This window comes from Medicago sativa, chromosome 7 (assembly GCF_051527215.1).
Source record: "Medicago sativa cultivar Bolivia chromosome 7, Bolivia_mono, whole genome shotgun sequence".
Lineage (NCBI taxonomy): Eukaryota > Viridiplantae > Streptophyta > Magnoliopsida > Fabales > Fabaceae > Medicago > Medicago sativa.
Window position 1 is genome coordinate 94988536 of NC_140755.1, and position 18695 is coordinate 95007230.

An 18695-nucleotide genomic window follows, 5' to 3' on the forward strand; every position below is an offset into this window, starting at 1 on the left:
CATTAGTCCATGCTTCATCTTGAGTGTGAGGGGATGTGTTGGGAGTCCCACATTGACTAGAGTTATGACCTCTATAGTGTTCATAAGCTTGGACAGTCTACACCTTGTGAGTCGGCTAGAAACCTAGGAACTTTCATTAATGATTTTTCACTATGGACTTCATTATTTTCAATGATGGATCATTCTGAGCTATTTGATGACTTTCAAACTCTTTAAATCTGGGTTGTGCCTAACTCAATCCCGAAAGCTAGTTCATGAGTTGAGGATTGCTCAACCTTTTTAAGGTTTACTTTGGTCATATCTCTAGTCCACGTTGGGTCTTATGACACCCCCCCTTACTCATAGAATTGGACATCTGGATGATGGACAAATGTGTGGACTTGAATGTGATTCTGAATGCGTGATAGATTAACCCAAGACTTATGAATATACAACAATAGGATTGCAATCAAGATTGCTTGATTATAGGGATAAGAACGAGTAACCCACGTCTATCTAGTCATTTATTACAATCAGAAAAATATATGCAAGGAGATAAAGCATATTTATTTGATGTAAAATAATATATCAACACTCTCCCAAGTTGGTGCATATACATCGTACATATCCAAGTTACTACATATATAAGATATCTTTAGACCTCTAAGAAACATGTTGATATGAGGACTAGTCATTTATTAAAACTTAAACCATACCAGGTCACACCAGTTCCAACGTCTTGTTTTGTGATTCTGTTTCGCAGGCTTGAGTGCTTGACTGGATCATTCATGGGTCTGGTTCACAGATGATTTTGTTTGTCTCACTAACAATTAATTTAATTGAATAGTTTATGGTTATATTGACTTCTTACTGTTTGGTTGTTGTTAAAAATATAAACTATACCTGGTTCTCTTTGTATGATTTGTTTGTGACTTTAGGAGGGGAAGGAAGGACTTTGGAAAAAAAGACTGATGAAAGGGAAATGGAAGGAAAGATAGTCACCCAACTTGAATGGATAGATTTGTTTTTCTTCATACTACAAAGTCCCCCTATGGGAGAGCTCAAAAAATGTATTGGAGGGCTTATAAAAATTCTCCAAGTCCTTTCCATGTTATTATAATATCCTGAAAATTAAAAATATATTAATCATATGCATTTCTTCCTGATTCTCTACAAAAACACTCACAAATAAGGTGAAAGACTTCTCTCTCATTCCAACTCCTCCCCTTTCCGCAAAGCCCCTCCCTTCCAAACTCCCAAACAATGCCTTAGTATTTAAACCTTTTGGGAGAGTTGATTCTTACCATAACAAGCGTCTCTATGATCTGGTAGTTAGGAGTTTTAATCCTTTTTTTTTTTTCTTCTGAGGGGAGGAGTTTTAATCCTTGTTGTCTCTATTCATGATTGTTAAATTAAAATCATGCACAAGGTAAGAAAGGTTTGTGTATTTTCCTCGCCTCAGGACCATTAGCTCTTGCACGAGGGGTGATAATTGTCGTATGTCTTCATTTTAGCCTTTTGGAAAGTCGGTCTTCGACAATGTTTCATTTTTTAACTTTTAACGATTAGCTTTTGCAATTTGTCCTCTTCTCATAATAATAATTGTTCAATAATTATTTTGACATTTGAAAAGAGGTCTTTACTGTTAAGTTAAAGTGCTTATTGATTGCCATAAACTATACAGCGGTGGACTTGGTTCGCTTTTGGAGCAAATGGTTGACGTTGTATGTAGACGTGTATCAGACGAGTCTTCTACTGTTCGGCGCTTTTGTTTGAGAGGATTGGTACAGGTTGTTATCTTATCATGTGACTATTCCTTCATTTCAATGCTAGTTAATACAACATTGATTTAGCTGTTTTAAATACCTGATTTCTTGCTAATTGTCTGCTTTTTTTTTTTTTTAAGAAAAAAGTGTGTAGAACTACCTTCAACTTTAAGTTCGTCTCAATTATTCCATATATTTCAACTGTTGTTGCTATTGGTTATTTTGTTAATTTGGATTATCTTAATACTTGGTCCACCAGTCTTAAGTGAATGTTTCTCCGAAGGGATTTTACTTTATGTTTTCAGTTAATTTTTCAATTAGTTGGAGATGTCTATGCTCCCCCATGCTTCCTTGTACTCCCTTTTTAAAGAATTAATATCTCCAAATAATGATGTTGCAGATCCCATCAATTCATATTCTGAAGTATACAGCTCAAGTCCTGGGTGTTATTTTAGCTCTGCTAGACGATTCTGATGAATCTGTACAATTAACTGCAGTATCATGCTTACTGATGGTGAAGTTATTAGTTTCATGTGTCTCATTTGTTTACTTTTTAAAATCATTTTAAATTCAATTGATAACTTTGCTTTTCTGCCTCAGATTCTCGAATCTTCACCTGATGATGCAGTTGAGCCCATTTTGCTTAATCTTTCAATACGGCTTCGAAATCTACAAGTGCGTCAGTTTACTTTCAATGTATCATTTGAATTTTATTCTGTACACGTTTCATTACATCCACATGCCACTGTATCTGACACATTTCTTTTGTAGATATACAATTGATAGTTTTCATTAATTCTAAAACAACATTTTACTGTTGAATCAATAGGTTTCTGAAATAAAAACCTCACGTTCTCTCTTACTTTTAAGATTCAATAGTACAAGAAATATACCAGATAAAATCCAACATTTTTCAAACATTTTTTCATTAAGGTCTTCAGGCAAGCTAAATGATTTGCAGGAATATATCTGTACCTGTTAGAATTAAATGTTAGATTTGATATAATGGGTAGAATTTGCTGGTACTGGTTGATAAGTGATTGGTGCTGAATAGCTCTTCTTAGAGTTGGGGTTTGAATCTAACTCAATCCTACAAAACCAACTTGTAATGTGAGAGATGTCCACCACTTATAAACACTTTCAGGTCATATTAAACCCAATGTAGGACTGTTGACATACCCCGTCACACTCAAGACTGGGCATCCAGAGTGTGACCTGGTCAGTCTGATACTCAGTGGCTCAGTAGATTAAGATAAACATTGATACCTTCTTATAATTTGGATTTTAGCCTAATTCAATCCAACGAAAGCAGCTTGTAAGTTGAATGATTTCCACCACTTATAAACACTTTTTTCGGGACATATCACATCCAGTGTGAGACTCCCAATAGCTCTAGAATAGGAAATTATTCCTCCAGTAATTCATATTGTACACAGTGATTGATTTTGACATGACATTGTGTCTCCACAAGTTGATGGTGTTATTCTGGCAAGTCCTGTGGAAGATTCAAAATTTGTATTTCTTTTCTCTAACTTTAGCTCATTGTTGGCTTCTTGAATTGTTGTGTGAGATACATAGGATTGAGATTTTTTTCATTTGAGACGCACGGCCTCTCTTCTCTATTCTGTATTTGGAGTGTCAAGTTTCTCTTCTCTTTCTGGTCATAGTTTCTTACTAAGATTCATTGTTCTATTTGTCTTACATGTGCGGATTTGCTTCTTGTAACATTTAAAAGCTTAAGTTATGAGGGGAACTGTTAAGAGAGCATTAGAATATAATTAATGGTTGTAGAAATATGTTTCTTGGTTTTTCCTCAATTAATTACGGTTTTATTACTACTATAAGTTTAGGCTTGTGCTAATTACACTAGTACCTGGCCTAGTTATTTGTCCAAGAATGAGCTTGGTTAATACATTGAATAAGGTTATATCTATTTAATGCAATATTTTCTCATGTTTCTGTATTTGATCAATAAATTTACGAGTTGCCTGGGATGTTAATGCTGGTTTGTTCTTGTTTCTATAATTTTCCGTTTTGAAGGGTATTTTAACCTTGCTTAATATATTTTTTTAATATTTGTATTTCTACGAATTATAGAATTTTTTTATATTAAATAATCTTTTCTTTTTTGGGAAATACTCAACACAATTAATTTTAAAAACAGACAAGCATGAATGCAAAGATGCGAGCCAGTTCCTTTGCAGTATTTGGAGCACTAAGCAACTATGGAATTGGGGAACTAAAAGAAGCATTTGTTGAGCAGGTATATAACAGTGTTAGTAGCATTGTTAGAAAAAGTGTTACCATGTGCAAAATTGTCACATGTACTAGTGATATTTTCAACCAAGTGACAAGTATATTCATGGAGCTTTTTCATTATTTTGGTGAATCTCATACTTGATGATAGGCCTGTGGAACTGGTGATTGTCATATATTAGTTTCTTAATATTTTAGCTAGTTCATTCGATTATAATGATTGCTTTTCAAAGGTTCATGCTGCTATTCCTCGTCTGGTTTTGCATCTTCATGATGAAGATGTTAGTGTCCGACTAGCCTGCCGGGTAATCAGTCATCATCTTGGATTTTCCTTGAATTGGAGATTTATAGAAAAAATTCTAACATGGTAAATCATTTCTTTCTGAAACATACTTGCTGACAGAATACTTTGAGACGAGTTTTCCCATTGATGGAAATTGAAGGATTGCTTGCCCTGCTAAACACACCGAGTTTCCTTTCTGATCACCGGTATGGTTAGAAAGATTTTAAAAAGTTGAACTTTGCAGATTATTTTTAAGAATATCCTGAGGTAATATTGCATCTGTCTTTTTGGTTTTTTAGAAGTGACTATGAGGACTTTCTACGAGACATTGCAAAGCAATTTACACAGCATCTTCTTTCCAGAGTTGATACTTATATGGCGTCAACAGTGCAGGTTCTTTTTTCACTATACTGGGTTCAACACATGTTGCTGTACATCATAACTTATTAATTCCAATACATGCATGCTTTTCACCATAAAACCATTCCTGATTATTTTCCTAACTGAAATTAATATTAAATCAATTGGTTCCTCCTGATCATGCTACAATGTTAGCTGGATTTTCATTTCATGAAATTTCTTCTCGATTCTCCCCCATTGAGAATATTATGAAGCATGGAATAATCTTACAACAATGAAGCTTTTAGAATACTTCAAAACCAATGCAATGTTAATTATTTTTCCATCTGTTTAAATCTAAAGGTCTTGAGAACTTAGCTGAATACTTTCTTGATGAGGCAGGCTTTTGATGCACCATGGCCCATAATTCAGGCAAATGCTATGTACTTAAGCAGCAGCATGCTCTCTCTATCGGACAGTCAGCACATTTTAGCTGACTACCATACACAGGTATTTTCTTCTGAGAAGTGCTAGCAGTACACGTCTAACACACACTTTTCAACACACTATCTTGTGTATACAGGTTAGAATTCATTGGGGTCTCACCATATCAGATGGGTCCCATTTGAATTTGAATTTGAAGTTTCACAGAAATACCGACTCTTGTTTCAGGTATTTGGTATGCTGGTTGGAAAAATGAGTCGATCACCTGATGCCATTGTAAGGGCAACATGTTCTGCTGCTCTGGGCTTGTTGCTTAAGTCTTCCAACTCATGTTCGTGGAGAGCAGTTCATCTTGATCGGCTAGACTCAACTCACTCGACAATAAGGAACCATGACACGGAGTCCATGATAATAAACTAGCAACGACTCAACAATAAGGAACCGTGATTTAGAAGTGGTCGAGTGGATCATTATTCTGCTCCTGCACACATTGAAGTCATGTACAGTGTTTGTTGTAAGCATCAATCACCTCCTTGTATTTTTTCCTTTTTTTTCTTCAAAATCTTCTGTCGTAGAGTTTGATGTAAGTTAATGTTCAAATGATTGTATGTTGTTGTATATTAATTACACTTCCATGAAACTCGAACATCACCTAGCAGATTTCATTAATTTCTACTGATTATATATATCCATTAGAATGATTCTTATTGGTTTTTCGTTCAATATAGAATTTATACAAATAAGATTGTCAATGTTTGCGCCTCCACCTGGGGGAAATTACCAATGATAGTTTTATTATTCTCCGTAGTGGTTAGGATTTGCGGCATTTGTGGTAGTAATATTTCTTTCAGAAGACATTGATAGTATTGCATGACTAAAATTTATGCTGCATTCTTTAAAATACCAATACTTTCGTAGGGGTCAAAAACATAGCAAGTGTCTTGAGGGCGCATGTAATAGAACTAAAGGCAGAAATATTTTAAGGGTGTGTTTGGATTGAGGGTTTAGGAGGGGAAGGGAGGGGAGGGTTTACTTTTCTTTTTTAAATTACGGACTATGTAACATGTTTTTCTAAAATAAATTAAGTGTGATTGAAGTATTATATGATCGTTTATCATGATAATATGTTAACTTTTAAAAAAACATTTCATAGTGTCCGTAATTTAAAAATGAAAAGTAAACACTCCCTTCCCCACTTAAACCCTCCATCCAAACACACCCTAAGTGTTGTATTCAATTCACAGTTATTATTATTTTTTAAAAAAATTTATTTTAAAGGAAAATTTACTAACGAATTTTTATTTAGCTTTTTATTTGTTTAGTTTTTTTTTTGATGTTCTTTGCATTTCGTGTGCTCAAGGCTACCTTTTTCATAATCAATGAAAACCTTTTGCTTATTAAAAAAATTTGCTCATAAACAAAAAATAATAATAATAATAAGAAAAATTTGACTGTAATGCTGATAAATATCATTGAGCGGTGAAGAATATTTATTGAAAAAACATAATAGAAATTTAGAATTATTTTCATTTTTTGTAGAGGAGAATTATTTTCATATAAAGACTGTTATTGATCAGCGTATTTAATGCAATACTTGAAAGATAAATGTATGTATATAAAATATATGATATCAAAAATAAAAAAAATTATTCAGTACTTAATCTGAAAGAGTAATGATATTTTGACATCCATTTGATGACAACTTTGTTGACAACCTTGTTTTTCTCACTCCTTAGAGCATCTCCAATGGGGGGTCCTTACTTAACAAGGACCACTCCCCGTTAAGGACCCTCCATTGGAGGAAGAAAAATTGAGTCCCCGTTAAGGAACGGGCAACTATATAAGGACCCTCTCTCCTGAGTAACTAACAGGTCTCACGTTTAAAAAAGTAATAAAATGTGTACTACTTGGTCCCACTTGCATAAAGAAGTAATAAAATGTGTACTATTTGGTCCCATTTGCATAAAGAAGTAATAAAATGTGTACTACTTGGTCCCACTTGTAAAAATGAGTAATAGATAAATTATTTTTGTTTAATATGTAAATATAGTGGGACATATTTAAATACTTTTCATTGGAGTCCTTATTAGTGTATTGCCATTGGAGTCATTGAGTCCTTAATAGGTACTTTTATTAAAAAATTATAAATAAGTGATGTGTCACGTGGGGTCTATTTAAGGAGTCTTTGTTAGGGAACTACCATTGTGGATGCTCTTATTGGTCAAAAACAATGGAGAGAGAAAAAGGAAGAGAGAGAGAATAACAACATCATGTGAGTATGAAAGAGAAAGTTGTCCAAAAGTTGTCAAAAAGTGATTGTCAAAATATCATTTCTCAATCTGAAACTACTTTGCTCAGTAGTTTTAGATCGATCGAACTGGTGTTTGGTTGTGTGTGTGTATTTTATTTTATTCAGAACTGATGTTTGGTTTGAGAAAACAAACTTAAACCAAATCGACGAGATCAAAATCCACCCATTACAGAAATAGAAATATTAACATGATTAATCCAAAATAAAATAATTTATTAAGATGATAAACCAAACTATGTATATAATATTGTCGCGTGAGTCTTCATTAATTCTGAAAAAGAATAATAAAAATGTATGTACATGAAAATTAAACTCTTTTTTTTTGTTTTTTCCCGCTTTCATAATGTTCAAGATAGACTTACTCTGTCCTTGTGAGCTTAGCTTAGTTGGTATAGACAATGCATAAAAATATGTAGGGTCCGGGGTTCAAACTCCGGTCACCACAAAAAAAAAAGATAGACTCACTGTAAATATCATGTTAGCAGAGATTTGAACTTAATTTTTTCCGTTATAGAAGTTTAATTCCTTATGTTAGACCTAACTTTATATACCATTTTTCTTTAAATCAACTATTGAGTATGACAATAAAATTCAAAAATGCAACAAATAAGATTAATGTACACAACATTACATTTTTATATGGTATTTATGTCATTTAATATATATATATATATATATATATATATATATATATATATATATATATATATTTCTTTTCTTATCCTTTTCTTTTAACCATTAAATAATCATCGCACCTTCCACTCATTTTCATTCTTTTAATATTCTTTCATTTCACTTTGTTTTTCTCATCCAAACAAAGCAGAAAGATAACGCACGGTTGTAGAATCGATCATCTTATCTCGTTATCATATGGGGAAATGCATTTTTGTTTCTTGAAGAGCATATGGTACCGACCTCAGATTGTAGGCTTTACTAGTGGCTGCTGGATGTTGAAATCTGGAGAGAACTTTTACTTTCTAGCGTCTTTCCAATATTTTATATACTACTACTCCTTCCCTTTTTAATTGTCACATTTTGACTTTTTACACAAACCAAGACAACAAATACTTTTACTACTTTTGATACAACAATTTATCTTTTTTCTATAATAACCTTAATCATTTAATACTTCATTTCATATATTTCTCTCTCTACAATAAATATCTAAGGGTAATATAGGTAAAGCCACATTTAAAGATACATTGGACTTTGAAAACGACAGTTAATTAGAAACAAAATTTTTATGTAAAAGTGACAATTATAAAAGAACGGATGGGTACTATTTTTCAAAGAAATAGTAGTAACAAGCAATAATACTAGAGGCTTGAGTCAAAAAGGGACAGATAAAGTTAAGAAGTTTCTGGCCATATATCAATCAATTTAATTTTAAGGGTTGAAAAGGCTCAGAATATCCCACGTATGTTTGTTTCGGTCGGCGTTTTTGTCTGCATAAATTGTCCACACATGGTAACCATGGAGATGAAGAGACTGATAAAAAGTCTAGAAACAACGACCAAATCAAAACTTAATTTATCAAATATACATAAATAAAAGATCTTGCACCATACAAAATATTTTTTTACTAATAAATCGATAAATCATATCATATTTTATTTAAATTTTAATGGTCAAATTTATTAATTTAATGGTGAAACTAACTTGTAACTTAATGATGCAATACTTATATTTATCTCACTTGTACAACATATAATTGACCCTAAACTAAATATATCACTTGTCAAAAAACACTAAATATCTCACCTTTTTTAAATGTTAAATATCTCACTTCTTAGATGAAAGGATTAGTGAGATGTTTAACATAATATAAAAGCTGAATTAAGCATGACAAATGTGACAATTTTCACAAAAATTCATATTAAAGTTGTACTAAAATCTCACATTAATAAGAGTTTTAGGTAGTTGGATGTATATATTTGATTAGGGCATACTCATCCTATATATAAGCTAGCTTTCATCATCTTTTTCATTTAGAAAATCCATAGTTTCACAAAAATTGATAAGGGTACACATTTAGATCCTATTTTGAGGTTAATTTTTTCCTATTTTATTTTAAAAATCAATCAAAAAGGACCACAAACCAATTAGGTTGACACCACAAATCAAAACAACAACGAGGATATTCGGAGAAATATACCAAGTAAAACACGGAAGAGTTTTAGACATGTTACCTAACTCCATATTTTGTTCATTAACAATGTTGTTAATTTTGATTTTATCAATAACTAATATTTCCATCAAAAAATTTAATTGACCGCGCGGTCTTTAGGTGGAATATTCTCTCCCAAACCCACTTTTCAGTCGGCAAAAACTCTACATAAAAGATCTGAGACAAATACACTGATCTTGAATATATTAACAAGGTTTAATACCGTACATAATACCATGTGGATGTGGTCATGCAAGAATTTATTCAGGTAAACAAGTGGGCAAGAGTCTTTTCCATTCTGATTCTTGCCTTACTAGAATTGAATCTTCACGTCACTTCCCTCTCACTTTTTTGTTTGCGTCCTAGCATAGAATTTGTGGTCATCATAAAACATGCTACGTGTGATTCACACGATTCTAGACCTATATCCATGCATTGCAATACTGCATACCATCACTACTTTCCTAACATAATCCAATGTTCATTGCATATGCTCTTACATCACACCATTCACAAGATATAGAAATCTTCTAGAACACATATGTCATCATCTTTTTTTTGACACAATCCACATATATCGTATACTCTGTGTTCTACAATAATCCACATATTTGACTAGCTGACGCAAATTACTGTGTTCTACAATAATCCATGTATGAAGTCAATCGGGAAAATAGTATTTTTACCAAAAAAATAATTACTAAAACTACAAATATTATAGAATATACTGGAACTGAAAGTGATGTAATATTAGTAGTATTAATTAATCCATCAGATGTATTTAAATATATTATAGAATATACTGAAACTGAAAGAGGTGTGTGTAATATTAGATTAATAGTATTAATTAAGACTTTTTACATAATTTTATTTGTCTTTAAATATAAGAGTCACGACAAAATTTTAGATACATTTATTATTTTTTTTCTTCAAATATATTCTTTAATAATACTACATTCAATTTATTTTGGAATATAAAAATTTAACATTGAACGTATTTATATACAAATGATAATTTAATGATGGCCGCACACATTTCAGATATATTTATTAATCAAACACGTTTTCTTAATACTACCTCCGTCCCTAATTATAGGACCCTTTTGAAAAAATAACGGGAATTAAGATAGTGGATATTTGTATTAAATATGTTTGTAATTACTATTGGTTTTACAATTTTATCCTTTAAGAGAGAGGGTTGGTTTATGTTTTCAACATGTTATTTATTGCTTATTGAAGAAAAAGATGTATAATAAATAGGGGCATGTATGTAAAGAAATAATTAATGTAGTTGGAAATAGCAAAGGGGTCTTATAAAAAGGGACAAAAAAAATTCTCAAAAGGGTCTTATAATTAGGGACGGAGGTAGTATGAGCGATCTTTCTTAGAGGTTCCTATGATAAAAGACGAATGAAATAAAAAGAACGAATTGATAGATATAATAGATCGATAATTATTGAATGATTGTAGAAAAATTTAATATGTATAAATATAAGTGCTAAAAATATAATGTACTACATCAATTTGAAAGTTGAAAGCGACAAATTTTTTAAAAAAAAAAAAAAAAACTTTTTATTTACAAATACTTCAAGTATATATTGTGGTGAGGAGGGAGTATCATCTTCATAAAACATTCAATTCAACTCTAACATACACTGCTCATTAATTTGCCAACCATAATGGTTTTGCAAGCAAACATTAATGCTCCACACTTTGTGTTATTTCCCTTAATAGCACAAGGCCACATTATCCCAATGATAGACATAGCAAAACTCTTAGCACAACGTGGTGTTATTGTTACCATATTCACTACACCAAAAAATGCATCACGTTTTACTTCAGTTCTTTCTCGTGCTGTTTCTTCTGGCCTTCAAATCAAACTTGTAACCCTAAATTTTCCATCAAAACAAGTTGGATTACCAGATGGTTGCGAGAATTTCGACATGGTTAACATTTCAAAAGACATGAATATGATGTACAATCTATTCCATGCAGTTTCCTTGCTTCAAAAGGAAGGTGAAGATTTGTTTGATAAATTGTCACCAAAACCAAGTTGCATTATCTCTGATTTTTGCATAACTTGGACTTCTCAAATAGCTGAAAAACATCACATTCCAAGGATTTCATTCCATGGTTTTTGTTGTTTCACCCTCCATTGCATGTTCAAGGTACACACTTCAAATATTCTTGAAAGCATCAATTCAGAAACAGAGTTTTTCTCTATTCCTGGCATACCTGACAAAATTCAAGTCACAAAAGAACAGATACCAGGAACAGTGAAAGAGGAAAAGATGAAGGGGTTTGCTGAGAAAATGCAAGAAGCTGAAATGAAATCATATGGTGTAATCATAAACAGTTTTGAGGAGTTAGAGAAAGAATATGTTAATGATTACAAAAAGGTAAGAAATGATAAGGTTTGGTGTGTTGGTCCTGTTGCACTTTGCAACAAAGATGGTTTAGATAAGGCTCAAAGAGGTAACATTGCTTCAATAAGTGAACATAATTGTTTAAAGTTTCTAGATTTGCATAAACCAAAATCTGTTGTTTATGTTTGTCTTGGAAGTTTATGCAATTTAATTCCTTCACAACTTATTGAATTGGCTTTGGGATTAGAAGCAACAAAAATTCCATTTATTTGGGTTATTAGGGAAGGAATTTATAAAAGTGAAGAGTTGGAAAAATGGATTAGTGATGAAAAGTTTGAGGAAAGGAATAAAGGAAGAGGACTTATAATTAGAGGGTGGGCCCCACAAATGGTGATATTATCACATTCTTCAATTGGTGGATTTTTGACTCATTGTGGTTGGAATTCAACACTTGAAGGGGTAAGTTTTGGTGTACCAATGATAACTTGGCCATTATTTGCTGACCAATTTTTGAATGAGAAACTTGTTACTCAAGTTTTGAGGATTGGAGTGAGTCTTGGAGTTGAATTTCCATTGAAGTGGGGAGAGGAAGAGAAATTAGGTGTAGTTGTGAAGAAGGAAGTTATTAAAGAGGCAATATGCAATGTGATGAATGAGGAAGATCAAGAGAGTAAAGAGAGAAGAGAAAGGGCTAGTGAACTTGGTGAGATTGCAAAAAAAGCTGTTGAAAAAGGTGGATCTTCTTATCTTAATATCACTTTGCTTATTCAAGATATCATGCAACAACAATCAAGCATCAAAGTTGAAACTTGAAGAGATATGCAATTTATAACATAATTTGTCATTTTTTTTCCTTTTCTATCATTGCATATTCTACACTGCAAAGCACGAAGTTATGCAACATGCATGAAGAGGTATTGAATTAATATAATAATACTTCTATATTATAAGAAGAGGGTGGTATATGTTTTCACTTCATTTTGTTTATATGTTGAAACTTGTGCAATGACAAGCTGTTATTTGTTTGTATGATTTTATTTTATTATGAAATTGTAAATCAATAAATTAATGTTGCTTTACAAGCATTATAGACATTTAACTAGTCAGTTCGTTTTTCTTATTTTGTCTACTAAACTAGATAGAAAAATGAATGTCCGTACGTTTTACTATTTTGCCCCTCTGAGGGTATTTTCGTAAATTGGTAAATATCCATCTCCCCCCATATATATATGTGAAAAGGAAAAAAAAACAAAAGAAAAGAAAAGGGAGAGAGAAACGGGAACGGGAGAAGAAAGGGGGAACGGGAATGGGAGGAGAACCATTCTCTTCCGTCGCGAAAAACGGCGGCGCTTTCTCACTACTGCTTCATTTCCATTTCCTTCTTCAGCATGCTAAAAAAAACGCCTTCTCTCTAAAATAAAACACACCACCGCCGTCAACCTCGCCGTTGATCTTGCCGTCGCCGCCGTCGAACACACTGATCCACGGTTCTCCATCTTTCATCAGCATGCATGTCACAGATCAAGCCTCAATCCTCTTCTCCTCTACCCCTCTCCCTCAATTTTCACCTTGGGTTTTCATTTTTATTCAAATTCAAACAATAATTTTAGAGAATTGAATTTTTCAACTTTTTAATTTTTATTCAATCAATCTAATTGCATGCAAGTCTCCAGAAAGTTGTTTTTGTGATTTTAAGGGTTTGATTTTGTGGTTTTGGTTTGTTTTAGGTTCAGAAAAAGGTTTTTCAGAATTTTATTGTTCTTGGATGATTTTCGTTTTCTGGGTTTCTGTTTGTGGCTTTTTTTCATGCTTTCATGTGTATTTTGGTGAGTTGGTATCTTAATGAGGGTTTTGTATTTGTTTGGTGAACGCAGAAAAGGGAGGAAGCAGGACAATTTGTGACTGTAGCTGAAGACCCTTTTCAATCTTGTGTAACAGTTTTCATTCTTCTTTAGAAAGCGGGATGTGTCTGATATTGTGATCTTCAAAGCACCATCTTGGTTGAAGGTATATTTTACTGGCACAACAGTTCAATTATTGCAAGTTTTTGGTCATATTTTATGTTTATGAATTATGATGTTTATTGTTTGATCCGGCTTATGGTGTTTCATTTTGAATTGTTGAATTTGAATTCATATACTTATATATATTTCACTTGTGGTGTGAAATTGTTGTTGAATTTCATCAGGTTTATGTTTGATTTGAATTTAATTTGATTTGGAATTAGTTTTGTGCCCTAATTTTGTGTTTGCAATTTCAGTTTTGGCTTCAATTTGTTGTGTTAGTGTGTTTTTCTGCTTCCAATTTTCGATCTTTATCGTTTAATTAACATGGGTTTTGTTCATTCTTTTAAAATAATTGAGCTTTTTTCTCATCTTGATAGTTGAAGCCCCAAAATTACTTTGATTTTAATTGGTTAATCCCAAATTGGTGTTGTGTGGTTCATTGATTGTGCATTGTGAGAAATTTAGAAGCATTGTATAAGTTGATTCAATTCAAATCAATGATTTGTGTCCTGTTGAGAATTGTATGAGTTTATCTTATCACATTATTTTAATGATTTTAAGCTGCAATAGACATTTTCATATTATTTAAATAGCGATGATTCTATCAGATTTTAACTTGAGAAGTTCCATTAGACTTGATTCCTGGGAAGTTAGGTATTATTGGCTTCATAATGTGTGGAACAAATTTTCAAGCCGTGGATTTTGGACATGTCAAAGGTCACTGCTTGAAGAGTTGAAGTAAATTAGTTTTATTCTTTCTTTTTTTGATCATTTTGGTTTTGTTATTATATCATAGCAATTTTATTGTGTATTCCACTGTATGCATATTGTCTAAATACTGCTTTAATTAATCATTCTTAACCAAAATGAATTTAACTATGTGTTCCATACAATTTTTTTTGAAGCATCATTGACTAAAAAAGGATCTGCATCAACAATGGGCATTATTAAGATCTTAACAATTTGAAGTATTATGACTATTCCATAATTTTCTGTTTTTGTTTTATAACGATAATGATCATAATTTTGGTTTACCTTACTTATGCAGTCATTGATTGGTCATTTTGATTTGGATCCGAACCGGGTTTTTGATATTGTAAGTTGGATCTCTTCAGGTGTCTATTTTCCCAATAAACTCAGGTGCCTATCTGCATTATCATTTATTGTTGTATTTGGCTACTGACGAATGTTTCTTATCAGATACTTGAGTGTTTTGAACTTCAGCCAGATAAAGGTAGACATAAATCATATAGCTCATGCGGTACAGAAGCAACGAAGTGCATCCATCGGTGATTTTGAGATTTTTCATGGTAGCGGTTCAAATGTTTGGAGCGTAGTTGGATCTGGATTGCTGTAATATTTTTTTTAAAAAGTTATGCGAATTTTTGTGGGAGCTTCTAAAAATAGAGCTGCTAATTTTTGTGAACTTGGCCAGTTAATTTGGAGTTTGAATTCTTTAATCCTTTTGCAGATGTTCCTTTATCAAATGCTCTGTGGAGTTGCTTATTGTCATTCACATAGAGTTCTTCATTGAGACTTGAAACCACAGAATTTGTTGATATTTGGCGCACTAATTCAGTAAGGCTTGCAGATTTTGGATTGGCTAGGGCATTTGGCATACCTGTCAGAACATTTACACATGAGGTTTACTATTATTTACACATTTACACATTTGGCATTTGTTTTTTCTTAAAGGGTTTGATTATTGAGCATGCTTAATTATGATTGTGATAAAATTGATGATGTTTTGTTTGTATGCAAAACAGTTGAGCATGCTTAATTATGATTAGTACTAGATAATATAAAAGTGCAAATTATGATTGTAACATACATGTGATATAATTCATGCTTTCATTTTTCAAAGAGTATAAGTTCAAATGTATCTCTATTCTCTAAAATTTGCTATGTCCTATAATTGTACACACATTTGATATATGCCTACATAAATATGAATTTGTTGGTTGCGAAACCAATTAGATTGGAAAGCTTACTTTTACTACTTTAATACTGTCAAGTCTTATATTTTTATATTGGTTATGTGATTTATAGTGATTTTATGAATTGAGCTGTTCGATTTTACAAGTTATGTTGCATCAGTCAGCTTAGAAAGTTAACATCTTAAGCTTGGAAACTCCTTTTCAAGTGGGACCAGTTGCGTTTGAAAGAGGACATACAGTAGTTTCTTCATGTTTAATTTCATAATTTTATAATTTGCCTAAATGTCCCAGTTGCTATTTAAACACAGCTGTTCTGTCACAGAATTTTAAGGTACATGGTTGACTTTAGGTAATCCAAAACTTGAGTTATATGAATCGGCTTGAGAAGCTGTTTTTCCAAGTTTATGTCTATCTTCTCATCAATGTGTATGTTATGTTGCAGAGACAAAGAAACATCATGAAGAGTCTTAATGGTTATAAGGTCATTGAATAAACAAAAACTTAGGAACACTCTATTAGAACTTCTTTGATTTGAGTTGTGTTTTTTCTCTTCCATTTTAAGTCTTAACTTTTCTTTATTTTCATGATGCATGTTTTTATTTCCATTGCATTAATCCTTGGTGATGGACTATACAACTTTATCAAAATTATATATTTTAGTGCCTTAAATTTTCAGGCCGGCATGAAAAAGAGGGATCACAATGCAGGTAAATAAATGACCTTTTATCACTTTTTGCTGTAAAAAAGCGTATTAACAAAGCTATTTATGCTCTGATAATAAGTCTAAAAAATGAGTCACTTCAAAAGTGACAAGTGGTTTAGGTCATTATACAAGTATATGGATAATTAGTTAACAAAACCGTAGGCCATGATGCTAGATAACTTATAATTTTAAGATCCTAAACTCTCACATTTTGTCTCCTCTAGCATGGAAAAATTTTCTGCACTATTTTGCACAAATCATACTTGAATATGAGTGTTTTCAACCTTGGTGGATCAATTGAAGATGAAATAAGGTGGAAGTGCTAGGCAGCCGCCTTGAAACTAACCTTTGTTTGGAGGGAATATGAAATGTTGTTTTGAATGTGATTGTTCTCTCTTGGACATCCTTTGTCACCAATAGTGGTGATCAATTTCAGTGTTGCTAAGCTAGCTTCTATTATCCTTTTAACTCAACATGTTCTTACATATTTTAGGATAATTTCAAGCCTGCAATGCTCATGGACTTTGTTGTGTTCCTTTATATGATACCTTAGGTATGATCACCTTCTTTGGTATCTATCTACCTACTGAACAATATGAGAAGTGATTTTGCCTTTGATTTGTGATGACACAATTAGAATGAATAATGTTTAGTTGAATGTAACTTCTACGTACACAAGGAATTTGTGACGGGTTCAAGAATAACCAAGGCAGGTATTAACATAAATAATTAGTTATCAATTATCGCAACAGGGACTTGCTTTTTCGTTTGATTTTTGTGCATCATATCTGATTTCTTGCTTTCCTTGGAGTTCTATTTTTTCAACTATAAGTAGTTTCAATCAAAATTTAGGTGTCACTATATTGTTGATGCTTGCTTTTTCATTAATTATAGTCAATTGTTGCTCAACAATGAGTGGTTGTGGTTATGGTATCTTTGCATATATTAAAATGGTTTGGGAAAGATTTTGGAATCAAAATTCTTGACAAAGTTCGTTTAAGATGGATCATCAGAAGTCAAAGGAACACTTGATTTTTAAAGATGGGGTGAGAAAAAATAAAGCAGCAAAGGCTAGACTTCTTAGAAAAAATGTTCTCCAAGTTAAGAAAACAAGAAGGTTGAAAACAATGTCAAAAGAAAATGCTCCAATCTCATGTAAATGTTCTATTTTTTTATTCTTTTTTATGAATATGAAGTTTGCATTTTCACTCATATTCTAATCTTTTGGAAATTGTATTCTGGCATGTATATTTTGTATAATATTTCAATGACAACTTCACTTCGTGGTGATAATAACCAACTTCGAAATAATACTAACATGATCACAACTTCTACAGCTGCATTACCTAACAAACCATTAATATTTACTGCTGTGAATTCTAAGGTGAATCAGAAAATAGAAGAAAGTAATGTTACCTCATCTAAAGTCTCAGAGATTCAAATCTCTACTCCTCCGCCGAGTAACGAAGCAATGCAAGAATCAATCCACAACAGGAAGAAATGGATAAATGATGAGGAGAACTCTTCAAAAGTGGTGAGAGGATTTCGTAAGCTTATATTCTTTGGAAGAAGGAGTTGAAGAACCTTTGTGGATTGATACTTTTTCACAGAGGGGTTCACATGAACTTATGAATTGTTCATGGAAGTTATGAGTTCTCTTTATCCATGCTTTTGGTTATTCAATATTTCAAAAGAGAGTTTACTTTGTCCATTATTAGCTGAGTAGAAAGTGTTTGGCAAATTGAATTATTTGTTGTTACTGAACATACTCATTCATGTGACATGGTAGTCATGTGGAAGATTGTAGATAGTTTCTAGCTTCCCACACCTTATAAGAATAATACCATGTGGATTGGAATTGCTATCATACTAAGGAAGGATACCAAGTATAATACATTTTCCATGTTTTGGAATAATAATATTTTCCATTAGAACAAATTTCCTTCATTACTTTAAAAAGTTTATAGCAAAAAAGTTTTTCGGTTGGATCGAGGTCCACTTCTGGAACCGCACCCGCATTAGTAAATGTAATGATCCTTTTTAGTTTATAAATGTGCAACGTCTTTGACTGTTTATCATTTTAGAGTTATTAATCTGCAACATTTACATATATGTTCTTAGATAAATTTATCAACATT

The 18695-nt window shown here is 32.2% G+C and overlaps 2 protein-coding genes and 1 long non-coding RNA gene across 5 annotated transcripts in view; all 3 read left to right on the forward strand.

Moving 5' to 3' along the window:
- LOC146910601 (ARM repeat superfamily protein) overlaps positions 1 to 5774 on the forward strand; it is a 34711-nt gene extending 28937 nt beyond the window's left edge. Inside the window, exons 43-51 of the mRNA XM_085725592.1 lie at positions 1664 to 1769; positions 2146 to 2259; positions 2346 to 2420; positions 3910 to 4008; positions 4235 to 4306; positions 4405 to 4490; positions 4584 to 4677; positions 5026 to 5133; positions 5296 to 5774. Coding sequence (XP_085581718.1) covers positions 1664 to 1769; positions 2146 to 2259; positions 2346 to 2420; positions 3910 to 4008; positions 4235 to 4306; positions 4405 to 4490; positions 4584 to 4677; positions 5026 to 5133; positions 5296 to 5487 — 946 coding nt within the window. The 3' untranslated portion in view covers positions 5488 to 5774. The remainder of the gene's footprint in view (positions 1 to 1663; positions 1770 to 2145; positions 2260 to 2345; positions 2421 to 3909; positions 4009 to 4234; positions 4307 to 4404; positions 4491 to 4583; positions 4678 to 5025; positions 5134 to 5295) is intronic.
- Positions 5775 to 11178: 5404 nt separating this feature from the next.
- Positions 11179 to 13005, forward strand: LOC146910602 (UDP-glycosyltransferase 73C25-like). The gene has a single exon (XM_085725593.1). The coding sequence runs from the start codon at positions 11225 to 11227 to the stop codon at positions 12722 to 12724; it is 1500 nt and encodes a 499-aa protein (XP_085581719.1). The 5' UTR covers positions 11179 to 11224; the 3' UTR covers positions 12725 to 13005.
- Positions 13006 to 13168: 163 nt separating this feature from the next.
- Positions 13169 to 18495, forward strand: LOC146910603 (uncharacterized). 3 transcript variants are annotated; one of them, XR_015018559.1, is made up of 8 exons: positions 13169 to 13398; positions 13786 to 13918; positions 14966 to 15013; positions 15118 to 15270; positions 15389 to 15561; positions 16531 to 16561; positions 17051 to 17110; positions 17942 to 18495. It is a non-coding gene; the product is annotated as an uncharacterized LOC146910603 (long non-coding RNA). The 3 variants fall into 3 exon arrangements; XR_015018560.1 differs by having other exon boundaries at positions 17951 to 18495; XR_015018561.1 differs by lacking the exon at positions 17942 to 18495 and adding an exon at positions 17452 to 17549.
- Positions 18496 to 18695: the final 200 nt, after the last annotated feature.

Excerpts from the sequence above, each read along its gene's own strand:
- LOC146910602 (XM_085725593.1), top strand. The coding sequence starts at position 11,225 with ATGGTTTTGCAAGCAAACATTAATGCTCCACACTTTGTGTTATTTCCC.